Source organism: Lutzomyia longipalpis, chromosome 3 (genome assembly GCF_024334085.1).
Source record: "Lutzomyia longipalpis isolate SR_M1_2022 chromosome 3, ASM2433408v1".
In the NCBI taxonomy this organism is placed as follows: Eukaryota; Metazoa; Arthropoda; class Insecta; order Diptera; family Psychodidae; genus Lutzomyia; species Lutzomyia longipalpis.
Genome location: NC_074709.1, coordinates 16,722,547 through 16,739,493, shown reverse-complemented (window position 1 = coordinate 16,739,493; position 16,947 = coordinate 16,722,547). Strand labels below are relative to the sequence as shown.

The 16,947-nt window shown below is 35.9% G+C and overlaps 2 protein-coding genes across 7 annotated transcripts in view; both read left to right on the top strand.

Moving 5' to 3' along the window:
- The first annotated feature begins 311 nt into the window (after positions 1-311).
- Positions 312-8,903, top strand: LOC129794234 (DNA repair protein complementing XP-C cells homolog). Of its 2 annotated transcripts, XR_008751008.1 has the most exons (8): positions 312-512; positions 571-766; positions 832-1,463; positions 1,709-2,679; positions 2,760-3,545; positions 3,794-4,270; positions 4,419-4,669; positions 8,144-8,903. XR_008751008.1 is itself a non-coding variant. In XM_055834923.1 (7 exons), the coding sequence occupies exons 2-6, from the start codon at positions 609-611 to the stop codon at positions 4,253-4,255; spliced, it is 3,009 nt and encodes a 1,002-aa protein (XP_055690898.1). In that variant the 5' UTR covers positions 312-512; positions 571-608; the 3' UTR covers positions 4,256-4,270; positions 4,419-5,377. The 2 variants fall into 2 exon arrangements, 1 of the variants encoding a protein (XP_055690898.1); XM_055834923.1 differs by lacking the exon at positions 8,144-8,903 and having other exon boundaries at positions 4,419-5,377.
- LOC129794233 (microtubule-associated protein futsch) overlaps positions 8,576-16,947 on the top strand; it is a 33,689-nt gene continuing 25,317 nt past the window's right edge. For 2 of the 5 annotated variants that reach the window (XM_055834919.1, XM_055834917.1), the window contains exons 1-2: positions 8,773-9,227; positions 9,314-9,607. In XM_055834919.1, the coding sequence (XP_055690894.1) occupies positions 9,423-9,607 (185 nt within the window). In that variant the 5' untranslated portion in view covers positions 8,773-9,227; positions 9,314-9,422. Of the gene's footprint in view, positions 9,608-15,324; positions 15,608-16,947 lie in introns of those variants that run through there. The other 3 variants (XM_055834921.1, XM_055834920.1, XM_055834918.1) reach the window with 2 other exon arrangements.

Genomic DNA, 16,947 nt, shown 5'->3' with positions numbered 1-16,947 from the left:
CATTTTTTTTCAATATATCCGGGAAGAGGAGTGTACTGAAAAAGTGTACAAACTTCAAGTTGCTAATTTTATTACGCGACGTTGCAATGTGCGTAATAAATGTAAAATATGTAATTAATTTTAAATAAAATGATAATTTTTGTTTTTATTCTACAATATTTATTAAAATAAATTATTATTTATTCTAAGAAATAAAGACTGTATCGCGGCTTTAATTATTTACAGGGATGAAAAAGTAGAATAAAGAATGCAATTGAGGTTATGTATTTGTTTTATCGCCGTGGTAACACCAGCGCCTCTAGTGATTGTAGTTCCACTCTAGACAGAGCAAAAAGTTTGCGCCAAATTTTTTGACTCTCACGAAAAAACTCAATTTTTTCCACAAAAACTTTGTGAATTTTATAAAATTCTTTTGGAAAGAAATTTATCAATATTCATTGTTGCTAAATTGATAGGAATATCATTTGGAGTGGATGGAGTTTTGCAGGAACAAGCGTAAATAAATTTGACAGGTAAGACCCGGCGTCGGCAATTGTTTGCAAAATATCACGAAATTCATTTTTTTATCAGCTTCGGGGAAGGTCAAACAAAGAAAAAAGCTGGTCAGCATGTCAGATTCGGATGATTTTGAGGAGGACTCTGTGGAGGACTTTTCTGCCAGTGAGGATGAGTGGAAACCTTCGAAAAGGGATGCTTCCACAAGCGATGAGGATGATGCTTTCGAAGAGGATGATGAGGATGAATCCAGCAGCAGGGGCACAAAGAGGTAACTGTTTTTTTTTTACCTTGTTGCCTATCAAGCATACTAAAGGGGTATTTGATTTCCAACAGAAAACGTCCTGGAAAAGCAGGAGGACGATCAAATGCTGGTCCAGCTAAGAAAAGGCCTTCATTGAGGGCAAAGCTGTTCAGGAAGTATAAACCACCACCGAAGACAGTCAAAAGTCCTCCTGGACCACCAAGAATCATTCCGGGTACAATTCAGGAGATTTTGGAACGATCGCGGTATGAGAAGAGCAAAAAAGCCGCTGATTCCGATGATTCCGGGAGTAGTGGTGATGAGCATCTTGTGCCGGCGAGTGAGCTAGATCTCGGATCGGATTTCTTCAGTACAAAGGATCAAAAGGCAGCAACTCCTCCGCCCAATTTTGACTGCAACATCGGTACAAGGCTGTCAGATTCCGAAGAGGATGATGAAGAGCCCAAGGACACCAAGATTATGTCCACCATTGTCTCGAGAATCAATCAAACATCCTCCAAATCTGTTGATTTCAAGAAACTCTCGGACTTTACGGAGAAGAAACCAACAGTGGGTGCTGGAAAGGATAAAGGGACTGCTGATAATTTGGATATTTCCTCCCTTTTGGCCATGGGAGAGTCCGGCAGTACCGAAAAGAAGACATCCAAGTCCCGGAAACGACCAGCACCGAGAGATTCAGACTCTGATTGGGAAGAAGTTGAAGGTAAATTGAAAAAAAGTACAAAAACTTGCTCTTAAAAGTATTTCCGAGGTCTTCGAGGAAGTTCTTGATGACTTCCTAAGGATTTAAATTATAGTTCAAATTTTGAAGATTTTCTGGGGGTTTTTTGGGTACCTACATAATCTTTTTTTTTTTATTGCAAATGACAAATTGTAATGTAATTTGAGACTGAAATAAAAATGCAAAAGTAATTCACTGACGGATGCCCACTTTTCTGGTCTTTCCAGATTGGGAGCATCCGCAGGAGGAGGGAATCCCTGCTGGTGGGATTGTCGTGGAACTTCCTGGGGAATTTAAACGGCGTACACGGAAGGAAATTGATTTGGAGGCCTGTCTGAAGCGGAAGCTCAATCGACAGATTAAGGAGAATCAGGTTTACCTCCATAGGGTTAGTATTCTCTGCTTCCTGGCTACTGGGAATTATCTCAATGGTGTTCTGTGTAAGGGGAAGCTCCTGGATGCAGCCATAAAGCTTCTGCCGAGTCAAAATAGCTATCCACGGAAGAATGGGGCGGACACGCAGTACTTCCAGCACATGACAAGCTGGTTTAGGGGTGCTCTCAAAGTGAACAGCCCTAAAATGTACGGGAAACTTACGACGGTGAAGCTCTCAGAGCAGCTCGACGAGGAGATCCGCACACGCCAAGTTTCTTGTTTCCGGAATTTTATTCTTATCTTCCTCCTTCTGCTCCGGGGGATGGCTATTGATTCCCGATTGGTACTTAACTTTACTGGGCATCCCCTGAGGCCACTTCCCAGCCAACTCTGTCGGATCTCTGCAAAACCCAAAGTGGAGAAGGATGAGAAAATCCAAGTGGGTGGGAAAAAAGCTAAAATTGAAGAGAAATCCCCTCAGGCTGGAAGCTCAAAGGCTCCTGCTACAAATGGGAAAGTCTCAAAAGTTAATCTGGAAAAGGTGTCCAAAAGTGTGAAGGCCAAAGGGAAGAATGTGCTCCCGGAAAAAACTCTCAGGGACAATGGGAAAGTCCTCAGAAGTCATGGGGCAAAAATTATTAAGAGAATACCTTCAGAAAATACGCCTGATAAGCAATTTGAAGAATCCCCACGGAAAATTTCTCCAGAAAACGAAGTATCTCCGAGGAAAACACGCTCGCAGATGAAGGCACAAACATCCCAAGCACCCAATTTGACTAAGCTGAAGAAAGCATCCGGAAAAGTGCAGAAGAAGGACCAAAAGGTGAAATATTTAAAGTTTTTTTTTTATTATTTCTTTCATATTTAAAATTATTACTTAATTTAAATTTTCCTTATTTACAGAAGGCAGCTACAGAGGAAATTCCTCCCACGTCACCTCCAGTTGTAAAAGTCGAAACATCTCCACAGCCATCAACATCACGACAGGTATTCCAGAAGAGAGATGGGCGACTCTTTGCCCCAGAAGCTGTAATCCCGCGCAAATACAAACCCAATGCAATTGATCGTCGTGTCTTCTCGTCCGACAGTGATGATTGGACACGCGAAAGGAAGCGCAAGGAGGATAAGATGGACATTTGGGTGGAAGTATGGTCGGATAAGGAGAAAAAATGGCTCACAGTGGATCTATTTAATGGGCATGTGGGTAAAACGGATAAAACCACGCAGACGGCATCACAGCCCGTAGCGTACGTATTTGCATGGCATGCTGATAAGACGGTGAAGGATGTTTCACCGCGGTACTGCCCCCAATGGAATACAACCACGAGGAAGTTTCGAATTGATCCTATATGGCTGGAGGAGAGCCTTAAACCCTTCATGGGACGCAAGACACGTCGTGATAAGGATGAAGATCGCGAACTGGATAAACTTCATCTCGATAAGCCACTCCCGAAGACAATTTCGGAATTTAAAGATCATCCTCTGTATGTCTTGGAGAGGCATCTTCTGAAATTTCAAGCTCTCTATCCACCTAATCCACCACCCTTGGGGTACATCCGGAAGGAGCCTATCTATGCCCGAGAATGCGTTCATACCCTGCAAACGCGTGAACGATGGCACAAAGAGGCACGTGTTGTAAAGCCCGAACAGACAGCATACAAAATTGTCAAGACACTCAAATGGGACAAGGTAAGATTGAAAATAGTTTTTCAATGATTCATAAATTCAGGTGTGGGTTAAATTATTGATTTTGGCGGGAAAAACATGCAAATTCCCAAGAAAAAGAAAACTTCCGGAAGAGGTTTATCATAAAGTGTAGGGAGAGGCTAAGCTTATTTGAATTTACGATAAGATTAGGCAAAGAATTAAACTGGGAGAAGTTTTACACAAAGATAAATGAATTCAAAAATTAATGTGAAAAATTGGTTTTCCTTCAGTACACCAGTACCATCCTGAAGGATCAACCTCTGGAGATTTTTGGAATTTGGCAGACAACCCCATACGTACCTCCAGTGGCCAAAGATGGCGTTGTGCCACGCAATGAATATGGGAATGTGGAGCTCTTCAAGGATTGCATGTTGCCTAAGAATACGGTACATTTGCGTCTTCCGGGTGTCAATAAAATCTGCAAGCGTCTCAATATTGATTGCGCTCCGGCCATTGTGGGTTTTGACTTCCACTCGGGCTGGTCCCATCCAACCTACGATGGTTTTGTCATTTGCAAGGAATTCGAGGATACCGTCTTGGATGCATGGAATGCAGAACAAGATGAGGCAGAACGCAAAGAGGTGGAGAAACGCGAGAAACGTGTCTACGGGAATTGGCGCAAACTCATCAAAGGGCTCCTTATTAAGGCAAGACTTCAGGCTAAATACAATTTCAGGCAGGAAGCAGCCTAAGTCCCACCCCTGCGCGTAAGTTCATCCATCCTCTTTCTGCATTTGCGAGTATTTTTTATTCTACTACTTCTACCTCTCATGTGGTGCAGTGTAGATTTTTGTGAGAAAATTTGCACAATAAAAATTGATTTTCTATAATTTTACCAAAATTCCACATCAACAGTAGCAGCCGGAATTTCCAGAAAAGGGCATCACTACGCGGGTCATTTGCTCGCGTGCGGAAAACTCCATCAAAGTCTATCAATTGATTGATGGCGACAGCATAGTTTTTCTTTTAGAGAATTGATTACTCGTCAGCTCATAAAGCATTCACATTTAATATTCAATCACATCATCTTCCCCGACGATCATCTCTCGACGGCCGCCACCCAGAGAGGTTTCTAGGCCAGAACTTCCTGTCGCAGAGGCGCATGAGTGAGTTGTAATCGTTGTAATAGAATTTTATCTATTTTTCAGCAATTAATTCAAGAATTTTGCATAAATGCTCAATCGGTTCAATTCGTGAAGGTATGTCGAGGATTTTTTTTCTTTAAATTCTTTTTTTTATGATTAAAATGAAATTTGCGGATATTAATTTAAAAGAAAAATAAAATATGAATGATTTTAATCTTCTTGAGGAATGTCAGTGGAAATGAAATAGAAGAAAAAGGCAGGCGTCTGCTTAAGGTCTGATAAAAATAATGAAGAGAGCTAATAAATAGCTAGGTAATAAAAATGTATGAGAAACGATGCCAGAAGTAAAATTTCAGGGTCTAAAGAAAAAAATCTGGAGCTGAATTAGAAAATTTCAATTTCTAACGAAAATTTCTTGACCTAAACTAAAATTTCAAATCCCGAAGAAAAGAAAAACTCTAAAGAATTTTTATCAAGTTATTGAGGTCTAAAGAAAATTTCTATAGGTAGTTAAATATTAAATTCCTGGGCCTTACTTAAAATTTTAAAGACTAAAGAATATTGAAAGAACTTTATATAAAAATTTTATTTTCAGAAAAATATTTCTGAATCCTAATTTGAAATCTAGTCAAGAAGACATTAGAAACAATTTTATTTTCAGAATATCAATCAATCATAATTCTCTCAAAGGAGCCTGAAGTAGAATGTCTCAATAAATTTTCCTTAAAATAAGAATTTTTTCAAGAACTTTTTTTTGTATTTCGTACACTTACTTACTTTACGCTAAGTGGGGCCCGGAGACTTACATCTCCTTGTGCACTGCGGCCCATGTGGGCCTATTGTGCATCCCCTTTATTCCTACTCAATTACAATGTTTTTTGTTACAATGTAGATTTTGTAGGGGGAGAGTCCCGTCGGTGGCGACTGCACGGGAAGTTCCGCAATCATTCAGCACTAGACGCTGGGCACTGGTGTTCGTTCGGCAGGCCACACAGTGTAGATCGGTTTTTTACCAGCGTTGTCCCTCCGCCACCAGACTGCTCTGTTCATCTTTGGCTCCGTCCCATATATATAGGAAGTTCCGCAAACGCAGGCACTTACTGTATGCGGCTGCACATTATCGCTGATTGACCGGCACACGACTATGGGACTCTGTCTACTTGTTGCCCTTCCGTCTCGCAGATGGTGCTGATATTGATGTTGGCTCCATCCCGTTGGGGGCAGCAGTCGTCCGAGCAGGAAAGGAATAGCTGTGGAGTAGAAAGGAAAGAAAGGGAAGGAAGCACCAGGCCAGAAACGGCGAACCGCTGCGGGAATCGAACCCACAACCCCAGTGATGGGTGGTATTGAGTGGCGCTTTAGCTCTCTTTACCACTGGAGCTTACTGTATTTCGTACACCCCCTGATGTTTAATCATTGAAGACCATCAGCACACACATTCAATGCAGTATCGAAATATTTCATTTCACGCTGAGAGAATTTCTTTTTGGACTCTTCTGAATTGTTTTATTTTTGTTCTTCTTCTCTTGCGAAATTCTCTTTCAATGAAGATTCATCGCGTTTTGTGACATTGACCTTTAAGGTCTTCTTGAAAAATTTATTCGATTGATCGCGGGTATTTCCATTCAATTAATGAAGATTCTTAGAACTGTTAGTTTCGCAAGAATTAAATCATGAGGTAATAATTGTTTTATTTTTTAGGAAATAAAAACAAATTAACATGCAACCGCTTTTTTTTCTAATAAATATTTTACCTGAAATTTTGGGCGGTAGTATTGAATAAAAAATTAAGAAATACGGATTTAGAGTGTGGCAAAAATGGAGCAATGAACTAAAATTTATTTCAGGTGTTTGATTTATCTTTTCTTTTGGGATATGGAAACAATTATGAATTTAAAGTGAATGTTAGTTTGGGGCTTAGAGGCCAACAAGAAAAGAATGCAATACCATGAGCGGAATTTTAAATGCGACAATTGTGCTTATGTGATAACTTTATTCACCTTTTTGACGGTGCACGGCTAATTAATTCGTGGCAGGAGAAAGAAAAGATTGTTTGTGTGTGAAAGCAGCAGGGAAGAAAACGTGGAGTGCAAGACAAATTAAGTTACAAAGAATTTCCCCCCACAAAAATGTGCGCTCGTGGAGAATTTGATAGAGAATGGCTCAATTGCGCGCATATAGCCTTTAATGTAGCGTCCGTTGAGAGATGATTTATTAGAATGGATCAAATTTTTCATCACAAGGTCATTAACATCTCAGAAATGTAACCTTTTGACTTCATTTTAAACAAAAAGAAAAAGAATTTTTTGCTGCGCGAAGAATACACCACAAAGCGCCGTGGAAGATAATTTTTATCTCGCCCCCGCGTTTGTACCCTTTATCAGCAAATTAATCCAAATTCAGAGACAATACGTAAGAAAAAAACAACAAGAACATTGAGAGTGCTATTTTCATAACATATTCCATGTACAAGACACGATACACAGCGTGTTACGCAAAGAAGACCGCAAATTTTTCAGCCACAAGAGAAAATGTTATAAATTTCGCAGTTCGATGTTTTGCTTTCCAATTGATTATTTATTGAAAATCTTGATTCATTTTGCGCGCCGTAGAATCAAGGGGCTGAACAATTGAACAAAAAAAAACTCTAGCTCTAAAAACAATGTAAAAGTTAAGGAATAACCAATATGTTAATTCTTTATATTTTTGAATATTCTTTTTCAGTCTTGTATTGAATATTCTTCAAATTTTAAGAATACTCGAAATAGGCTCTAAAAATCTTATTTTTTTAATATTCTAGATACATTTGGAATATTCATGATATTCTGAAAATCGTTTGAATATTCTCTGTAGATCTTAAAAATATTTCAGAATATTCTCTTAATATTAAAAATATTCGGAATACTTCATGAAAACTCTCCGAATGTTTTCGAATAATTCCCCAAAAATATTTAGAATATTTTTAAGATACTAAAAGGCTTACAAATATTCTTAAAACTTGTTAAATACTCTTAATTTTTGTTACTCAAATTTTCCATATTTTTACTAGATAGGACATATTTAATCTATTTAAATGCTAATCTGCTCAACAGTGAATTTCATAGAACCATAAACTTTGTAGCAATCTGACTCTTCTCGTGGAAATTATCTAATTAAGCAAATAATAAAAACTAAATGAGAGTATAACAAGCAAGACTTTATTGTGCTTACGTATTTACTCTAAAATACATTATTTTCTGTAGAAATTCTAACATTTTATTTAATGTTCTTTTGTTTTAAGATCTTTTTTCTTAAGGACTTATTTTTCAAGTTGTAAATTGCCAAGAAATCATAAAAAAAACTTGATTTCTCTTACAGAGTATTGGACTCAATTCCATTCCAATAGATTGATTTCAATAATAAATTATCGTTTTAATCACAGTGACGATCATCACGGACTAATAATCTTTCTCTCGTCTAATCTACAAATTATCTCATTCTCTCTATCACTTATAGGTGCGACAGTTTGTGATTGAGAAAAACAACACCATCAGCGTGAAAGAAGGAAGCCTCCGGCGAGAAGTTTTGCGATTATAGAACATGACCTAACACATGCATTCTTCACATTTGCACTCCCTCCTCCAGCTGTGTGTACCCTCGAGCACTTTTGCACCTGAGTATACATAGCTAAAAAGGCGGCCGGGCCCTCTTCACCCTGCAGGTACGCGTTGAGCTCGAATGACCACCGCGAAGCCCTTGTGTGCCTGTGGTTGTGTATTGAAATCGAAAATTGCCCGCGTTTTCCACACTCGCGAGCAACCGTTGATTGTCTGATACGGTGGATGTTCTTTTTTTTCGTGTATTGGCTCTCCGTTTTACCTGGGCACGACACAAATCGTCGGGTGTAAGAACAGCTGCTGTGGCACGATTGCGCGCTTTGAGTGTACTTTAGTCACCATTTGAGCCTCCAGTTGGCTTGTTTCGCGCTGCAATTTCACTCCGCGGGGAGGCCCTATTGCGCGCCACACAATTCATATACCCTACACCAGGAAAATCCTCCAAATTTCGCGCGTGTATCCCTCTCTAATTGTAACACCTTGTGGGGATTTACAGTGGTGGTCATTTGACAAGAAAGAAAAAAAATTTGTGGTGCTTTTAATTGAAATTTTTACACGTGCAAATTGATGGATTTTTCTTCCTCATTCGTGGATGTCATTGAGGAAGAAAAAAAAGAAAGAATTCTTCACTAAAAAAAAAGAATTCTCAGCTGTGTGTGTGAAGAAAAGAACAAATTAATGAAATTAATGACTAAAGTGAGGGATTAATATTTTTTTTACCAAATAAATAAAATCCCGAGACAAACTCGTGCAAAATCTCGACTGAAAGCGCCACAAGAGTCGCGAGCGATAAGAGAGCGATATAAAAGGTAGAAGAGAGTTTTGTAAAAAGTGGTTAGATGTATAAAGTGAAATTTCGAGGGCAAATGGCAATATAAAGCAACAACAACAAAAAAGTGACTGGAAGTGCAACATGATATTTTCTACATGACAAACACCGACGAGCCGGAAGTTTTCTGTGTGGAATTGTGGTGCACGCTAGAGTAGGTTTTTTTTCTCCCTTTGATGTGCTCTCAGCCTAGACCTCTTATTTAATTGTCTGCTTAACTTTTTTTTGTTATAACCGCAGAGATTGATAAAAAAAGTGTCTCGATCGGAGGAAAAAGTTAAAATCTTCAAGTTAAAAAGATCAGGGAGGAAAAAAGCCATAAAAGAGGTGATTAAACAGATAAAAAATCATGAGTATTGACGTCCTTGGGGAGAATAATGGAGAAAATGTGCAAAATAGTGAGTACGATCGTGTGATCGTGAGTGATCGCGATGAGCATGTGGCAAAACGACTAACACTGGATGACTATCGGAGAATTCTGCGGGAGCTGGACCAGAATCGTGATCTTCAGAATCGAAGGCGCGAAAAATTGAGGTACAGTTTGATCATACAACACGCCAAATAAATTCATCACTTGCGCATACATTTTACCCATTTCCTCACACAGCACATTTTATTTTAACGGACTTCGCCTTGACCCACCAGGCACACACACAAGTCTGCACATTTTTTAAGCAATTAACTCTTTGCAATTTAATGCCAGACTTACACGAAACAGCTACGTTTATTGTACAATTAATTAGTCATATTTTATTCACCAACAAAAACGGCGATTTTTCTCACAAGATCATCTCACAACAGTCTACCTGTAGGCGCCATACGATCTTTTTGTGCTAGCGCGCGATCTTTTTCTCAACCTCCGCGTCATTCAGCATGTTGAATGTAGGGAAGAAGAAGTTGATAAAGAAAAAAAAAATTAACACAAATTAATACAACACACGATTGAATTACGTGCAGAGGCAATTATCATTGAAAAAGTATATACATAGATATTTCTTGTCATCGAGAATGCTAAAAGCAATTAACCAATGAGTTTTGCAAAAGTGATTCCTAACAAGTAGAAAAGCCAAAGAAAAATTTCCTCCTCTTGCACGATTACACATAAAAAAAACCTCCCTAATTAACAATATTGAATATACATATGTGGAATTCCTATTGTGAAGGTGGTTTCTTTGAGGCAATGATTGTGCTGAAAGCGAGTAATATTTTAAAATTACATCTTCAGGGATGAATTTCTGCATTTTTTATTTATTACAAAAATGAATATTAAAAATTATTAATTTTTTCATAATTTTGCCTTTTTTAAGTGATGAAAGAATTTTTCAAAATCATTTCCTCTAAAACTTAAAATTATTTTGAAATTAGGAATTTGAAGAGCTTGAAGGCCGTAGAAATAAATTATTGTTTAAATTTTAAGAGAGTCTTTTTTTTAAATCTTGTTTTATTTAACCCAATGGAGGAAATTAAAATGAATTGAGAATAAAGATATTTATAAGTTTTTTTTTTATTAAATTTCTAACAATATTAGCTAATTTTTAGTCAAAAAATAGGTCAAGAACCTTCCCAAGTTTTCAAAAATTTATTGTATAAACGGTCTACCCTAAATGGAGCCCGTAGAATTTCAACAGCGATTAATTTGATTCACGTGAGAACCTGTAGAATACTTAAATGACCACATCACATTCATTTTAGCCATCAGGTAGGTAATTTTTCGTGTGCGGAAAATGAAGCGCCATCAATTAAAATGTTTTATCACTTCTTTGTTGTTGTTTCTTCATGAAAAGTGACGAATAAAGCGACTTGAAAAAAAAATGGGGAGCTTCCAAATATTTTCCCACCAAGCAGTTGAATTAATTCTCAAATATTTAATTTTTCGTCGTACGATATATTTTTACAAAATAATAAATTTTTTTTACTAAATATTGCTGGCGTAAATTGCTAAAGCAAAGAAACTGTCTGTTGGTGAGCACACGCAATATAATGTGGCAAATATAGAGAGACCCACTTTTGAGGGTATTGTGTGTGAAAATGAATTAAAATATATACACGAGGAGACATGATAAGATACACTGCACAACTTTACGTAATTGTTTAATTAGCAGAAGGCACGATCACTTTTTCCTTCATAATTTTATGCTATTTTTTTTAACAATATTCTTGCCACGATGTTAGAAGAATTCTTAATGGAGATTCCTGGACTGAATGTTTTCTCCGGGAAGATTACACGCAAAGAGAGTAAAATAATTTATTTGTTTTATATCATGTAGGTGTGACGACATTATGAGGTGTTGATGGAACATTTAGGAGGGCCATAAGTTGTCGCAAAATGATTTTAGTGCTTTCATGTTTGCCTTATCTCATGCATTCGTGGCACAAGTCAATCTTTTCTTTCTTTTTTTTACAAACCATTCAAGCCATTCAGTCAGGCAATCAAGATGATGGGACAAGTTCACGTCGTACAAGATTACAATCTTTCCCATAGGAAAATACATTTTTTTTAATAGAAAGAGTACAGAAAAAGAGAAATTTAACCTTCCAATGGGGTTTTTGACCACCAATTCTTCATGTAAAAATGAATCTCATCCAAAGAGTTTCGAAGAGCAATTTCTCAAAAATTATTATAAATTTCAAAATTGCAAAATCTTATGCAGATGCAAACGCACACACATTTCACGTTTAAATTGATGCACAAATTGAGAGCAATGATGGCTGAAAAGATGTTGGAGAAATGTACAAAACACTTCCATTATCTTCAAATTATACTCATACTAATTCCACCTCACAATTATCTCATAGCAATGTTAATTAAAAAAAATAATCTCCTGAGAATTATGATTTTTCATAGCGGAAAAATATTTTGTGTGCAATACAAACAATTTAATTGAATTTTAAAATGTGTTTTAGCAGCTTTTTTTTATTATTGCAATTTCTGTAATCAGTATAATTTTGTAAGTTACAAGAGATATTTTTTGCCCTAGGGTGGTATTGTTGAAAAAATTATTATACCCTAATTGAATTGAAAATAATTATTTTGAAAACAGTCAAGATTTTTTGAAGCATCACTTGAATTTTTCAATGATAAACTAAAGAAGTAAATAAATCAGCTTTAAGCAATCTAACACATTTATAATCGGTATTATACACAGATATTATTTTTTACGTGGCATGTAATAAATGGTCGTTGAAGTCAAAATTATTTACCCGTTTTTATTTAAACCATGAGTTTACACAAAAAACTTATACGAATAATTTTTTTCTATCATTAGACTTAAAAAAATAATATTAATAATAAAAACTATTAATTTACCTCTAACTACAAAAATTTCAAATCTAATTAGTAATTAAATGAACTTTAAGAAAGATCATACTTAGATTTTGTTTTAAATGCAAAAGTGTTTTGTATTTAAGCATATTTTTCGACTTTTTCCATTGTAAAATTTAAAAAGTTTAAATTTTTGTAATAGATATTATTGCCAGTCGGGTAATTGTCAAACCCGAAAAGCAAGAAAATGCGGAAAATTTCATACAGCGTAAAAAAAATGAGAAATATTAGTTGACGCTTTAAGACGTCGTAATGTGGGATGTATTAACATTTTAGAACAATGTAACGAGGTACATAAATTAATAAAAACAAACACTTCTCATTTTTTTAATTTTAACCTCTCAATAAATTTTCCCACAATTCAGTGTCAATTTAATTTATTTTGCTATATAAATTGCAGTTTAATCAAAATGAGGGGGAAAACTTTAAATAATCTTTCTTTAGTATATAAAATGAGATTCTTTTTAGCATAAATTTCCACTCTTATAGAGGTGAATAAATATAAATTGAATATTAGCATTTCCCCACTATCATTATACAAAATGCATCTCTTTTGCGTGCCCATGCCAATTTGCCCAGCGGGATGATCAACACCTCACATTTTTTTCTCAACATACACAGCATTAATGAATATCTATGATTTACTTTAAATGCTTAATTTATTTCTTTTTTCTAATTATTATAATTTAGATCATAAAAAACATCTTCACTTTATCTTTATCTTCCTGGGTTTTCATGCATTTTGCAACTTAAGTGTTCACTTTAGTGAGCAAATTGAGTACCAAAAATAGTTCCTCTTCAAATTTCTCCTCAATTTTTGCAATAAACATGATTTTTTTATGCCATACGTCGATCATGGAAAGGTGGAAATGATTGACAATAGAAAATTATGTGGCAATCATGAGGAGCAAAAAGTGGTTCAAAGGCGTCGCATTGCGCTTCCAACAACAAAATGAAATTGAAAGCTTTCAGCACACAAACTAATCTCAATCACGTGCAAGAAGAGGGAATTTTTCGGAGATTTTTCACCTTTCTTCGCGATCATTTGCACGTCGTTTTTTTCCTGATGACCAACTAGCTACAGCTCTGCTTCTTTCTTTCTTTTTTTTTCACTCCTCCCAAAGTGTTAGGTAATTGTTTGAACTGTTATCTCTATGGCTTAGCTTGTGTGAGAAAGAGCTTTCGATTGAAGAAATCAGCGGGTGATTGATAAATCTTTCCGATCTTTCTTCACCACATATCTTTTCTCCGCATTTCAAAATGTTAATTAGTAAGAAGAAAAAAAAAATTATAATACTGGTTCGAGATTTTTAATTCTCCTGAATTTTTGTTTTTTTTTCCATGGAAATTTTTTTGAGGAAGAGATTCCCAAAATAATTGCACAAAAATAATAAAAATGATGCAATCTGGGTGTGAAGGAAATTGCAAGAGAACTTGTGGCGCCCTTGAGATTATATATTGGCTATATCGAATAAAAGGTACTTTCATCCAATTCCTTTGGCGGAATTTCTCTTTGGCTGCCACCTACTTTTTCCCGTCCGTGAGAATTGCATTGCTCTTCTCCGCTTTGTGCGGATCATTTCTTTTTTCACATTCTTGTCTTACACCAACTGCAACATATTTTTACATAAATCAGAACGACGATGAGAGCGAGTTCAGTGATGAAAAAAAGTGTTTGCCTCATTTGAATATTGTTTGTTTTACGATGTCTTGAACACAGTGTAGAGAGAGAGAGCTTGACTGCAGAGCAGAGCCATTCATTAACGTGGTCAGAAAACTTTTTTTTTTATAATTTCCTCAATTTTTGTCTTTACAACATCACTTCATGTTGATTGTTTTATATACATAAAAAATGAATTTAAAAAAATCTATTGAAATTTAAAAGCAAAAAAAAGAAGAAATTTTTATACAATTATAGCACTTAAGTAGACTCAAATGAATATTTATATTAATAATGTAATAGTTTGGTGATGTTTTAACGCTTTGGCGCCCAATGAGATAAATAACATAAATTTTTGTTTAATTTGCAATATATGTATACCTAGACGTAGCGCTTTAAAAAAAAATAATTTTTTTGTGAAAATTTAACCCCAGTTTTCCCTAACAATAAATTATAGATGTAATAATTTTACTGTTAACCCTTTCATGACTGCATGAAACATTAAATCATTCAATTTTTATATCATAATATGTAGTTTTTCTAAGAATATACGTACTTTTTCAGCGGACATTTTTTATCTAATTGTTTCCTTTGTGGTTTCTTCTGTGTAAAGGGGTTGACGTCATTGTTTGTATTTTTGAAAGAAAAATCTGTGTCTTAATTGATCAATTTCTTAATTTTTCTTGTAAGAGATTGTGACCCGTACTGCATTGAATAAACTCTATTTATCAGAAGTTTAAGTGTTAAGAGATGAATTCAAAATTTACGCCCCATGGCAATTATCAGAAATATATTAAATTCTCCGCACATACATAAGTAAAAATGCCATAAAATCATAAATATCATTTATCTCACAGCACCGCATTGGAAGAAGTCTCTCTGCGTATGCGAAAGAGATAAAAATGCCCAAACAGTTAGAGGAGTTTATAAATTTGTATACGTGAGAGATAAATACGCTGAAATGGCTAAAATTAGCAAAATATATTAAGGTGGGTTCTCCCTCTCTATTCATGGTTTATAACGTCTTCTTGTGGCCATCTGATTGGCAAATTGATCCATTAATCATTGAACTAACTGAATATATACTTTACGTGGACATTCCCGGAAAGAATTCTTGCCGTTGATCTCTCTCGCGCGTATTCGCTATTGAGATTATGATCTTCGGAACCATTTCTCTCCAGGTGAATGCGCGTGATCACCTTCTCCGGTGAGTTTTTCCACACGATGGGCCTCCACACAAAATCGCACTCAACGTCTCACAATCAGTTTCGCGCCTTCACTTGATCTGCGCGCGCGCTTTTTACCCTTCTCCGTCGTTTCAGTGCTTTTTATCTCAAAAATTATTTTTTTGGGAATTTTTTTCAAAGATTCTTTTAAAGAATTTTGTGAGTGTTTTCAACGACTTTTCTGTGCTTTGAATTAATTATTTCAAAAAGGATAATTTTTTGTGAATTGAAAACAATTTTTTCAAAAGAATTTCTTTCAAATTTGAATGCTTAAAAAATAATTTAAAGTGATAAATAAATCCATTAAGTTGATGACTAATTAAAACGTGCGTAAAAGAAATTATATTAAACGTTTTTTTTGGGAAGAGCTTTTTTCTCAAAGAATGTGCACTTGAGAGGAATTTTAGTTCTGTATGGTGTGACCTTCTCGCGAGGTTTTATTGCTTCGAATTATATAGTACCTGTTTTTGGTACAGAGAGAAAGATCAAAAACGAAAAACAAGGTGTTTGCATCCACATTCTTTCACCTGACGACCAAAAGGCATTCCCAAGGAGGAAAATGAGTTGCTCTCTCGCACTGCAGGAATATGCAATTTGTGCAAGCCGGGGATTTGAGTGGTCACTACACAACGTATATTACGTTGTTGATCCTCATATAATAAAACCGGATCAGATTGAGATCGCTAGAATACTTTGCTTGAGAAAGACGTGAAATTTCTTCTCGCGATATTTTTACCGTACTAATCTCCCAACCCATAAGAGAAACATATCTTACCAGCATTAAAACTGGCAGTAAATAAGGTTTTCATTCAATAGCTGCACGGCGCGTGTTCGATGGAAATGATTACCAGAGGATCGCCGTAAGATCGCACCCGATCACTTGGCGCAATTTGCCAGATCTTTCTTCTTATACTGCCAAAGGTCACTGTCAACGTGCTTTTGTATAGACGGGCAGCTGGTACCTCGATGCGTGCCATTAATTGTTGCCCATCAGGCACCACAGCTGCTGAAAGAAATTTCAAATAAATTGTGTTGTACATATAAAATGATAAAGCATTTATGGTAATTGCAAAGCGATCGTTTGGAAGAACGCAAATGAAATTTTGCTTTCTTCTTTTTGGACATTCACCATCCATACATGATTTTGTCCGCGCGAGAAAATTAGAAAGGATCACTTTTACTCGCTATAATACGCGTAATCTGAGTTGTTAAGAAGATAAGGCAAATCATTTGAATTTTGCTTTATTCATTTGTAATACTTCACGTTTATGATCTTTCTTTTTTAAAGACATTACTCTTGAATAAATTTTTCGTAAGAAAATTTTATTCAGGGAAAAATTCGTTTTTTTTTTTTAATTTTCTGGGTTCAATCTACGATCGTTAAAAAAAAACTAAATAGCCATAATTTGGCTTGGTGTTCCTTCCTTCTTTCTCATGGGCGCCCAATCTATCAAAAATTTTTTTTTTTCAAGAGAAACTGAAACGAGAAAATGACCTCACGTTTAAATTCCTGAGTGCCCCTAACTATTCTTTCATCAGATTTCATTAGAGGGCAGAGTGTAAATAGAAAAGTTAGCAATTGGGTTCTGAAAGTTAAAATGACAAATATTCACATACAAATTTTTTTTTAATATTGAAAGAGTCTAGCTTCTCCCCATGCTCTCCT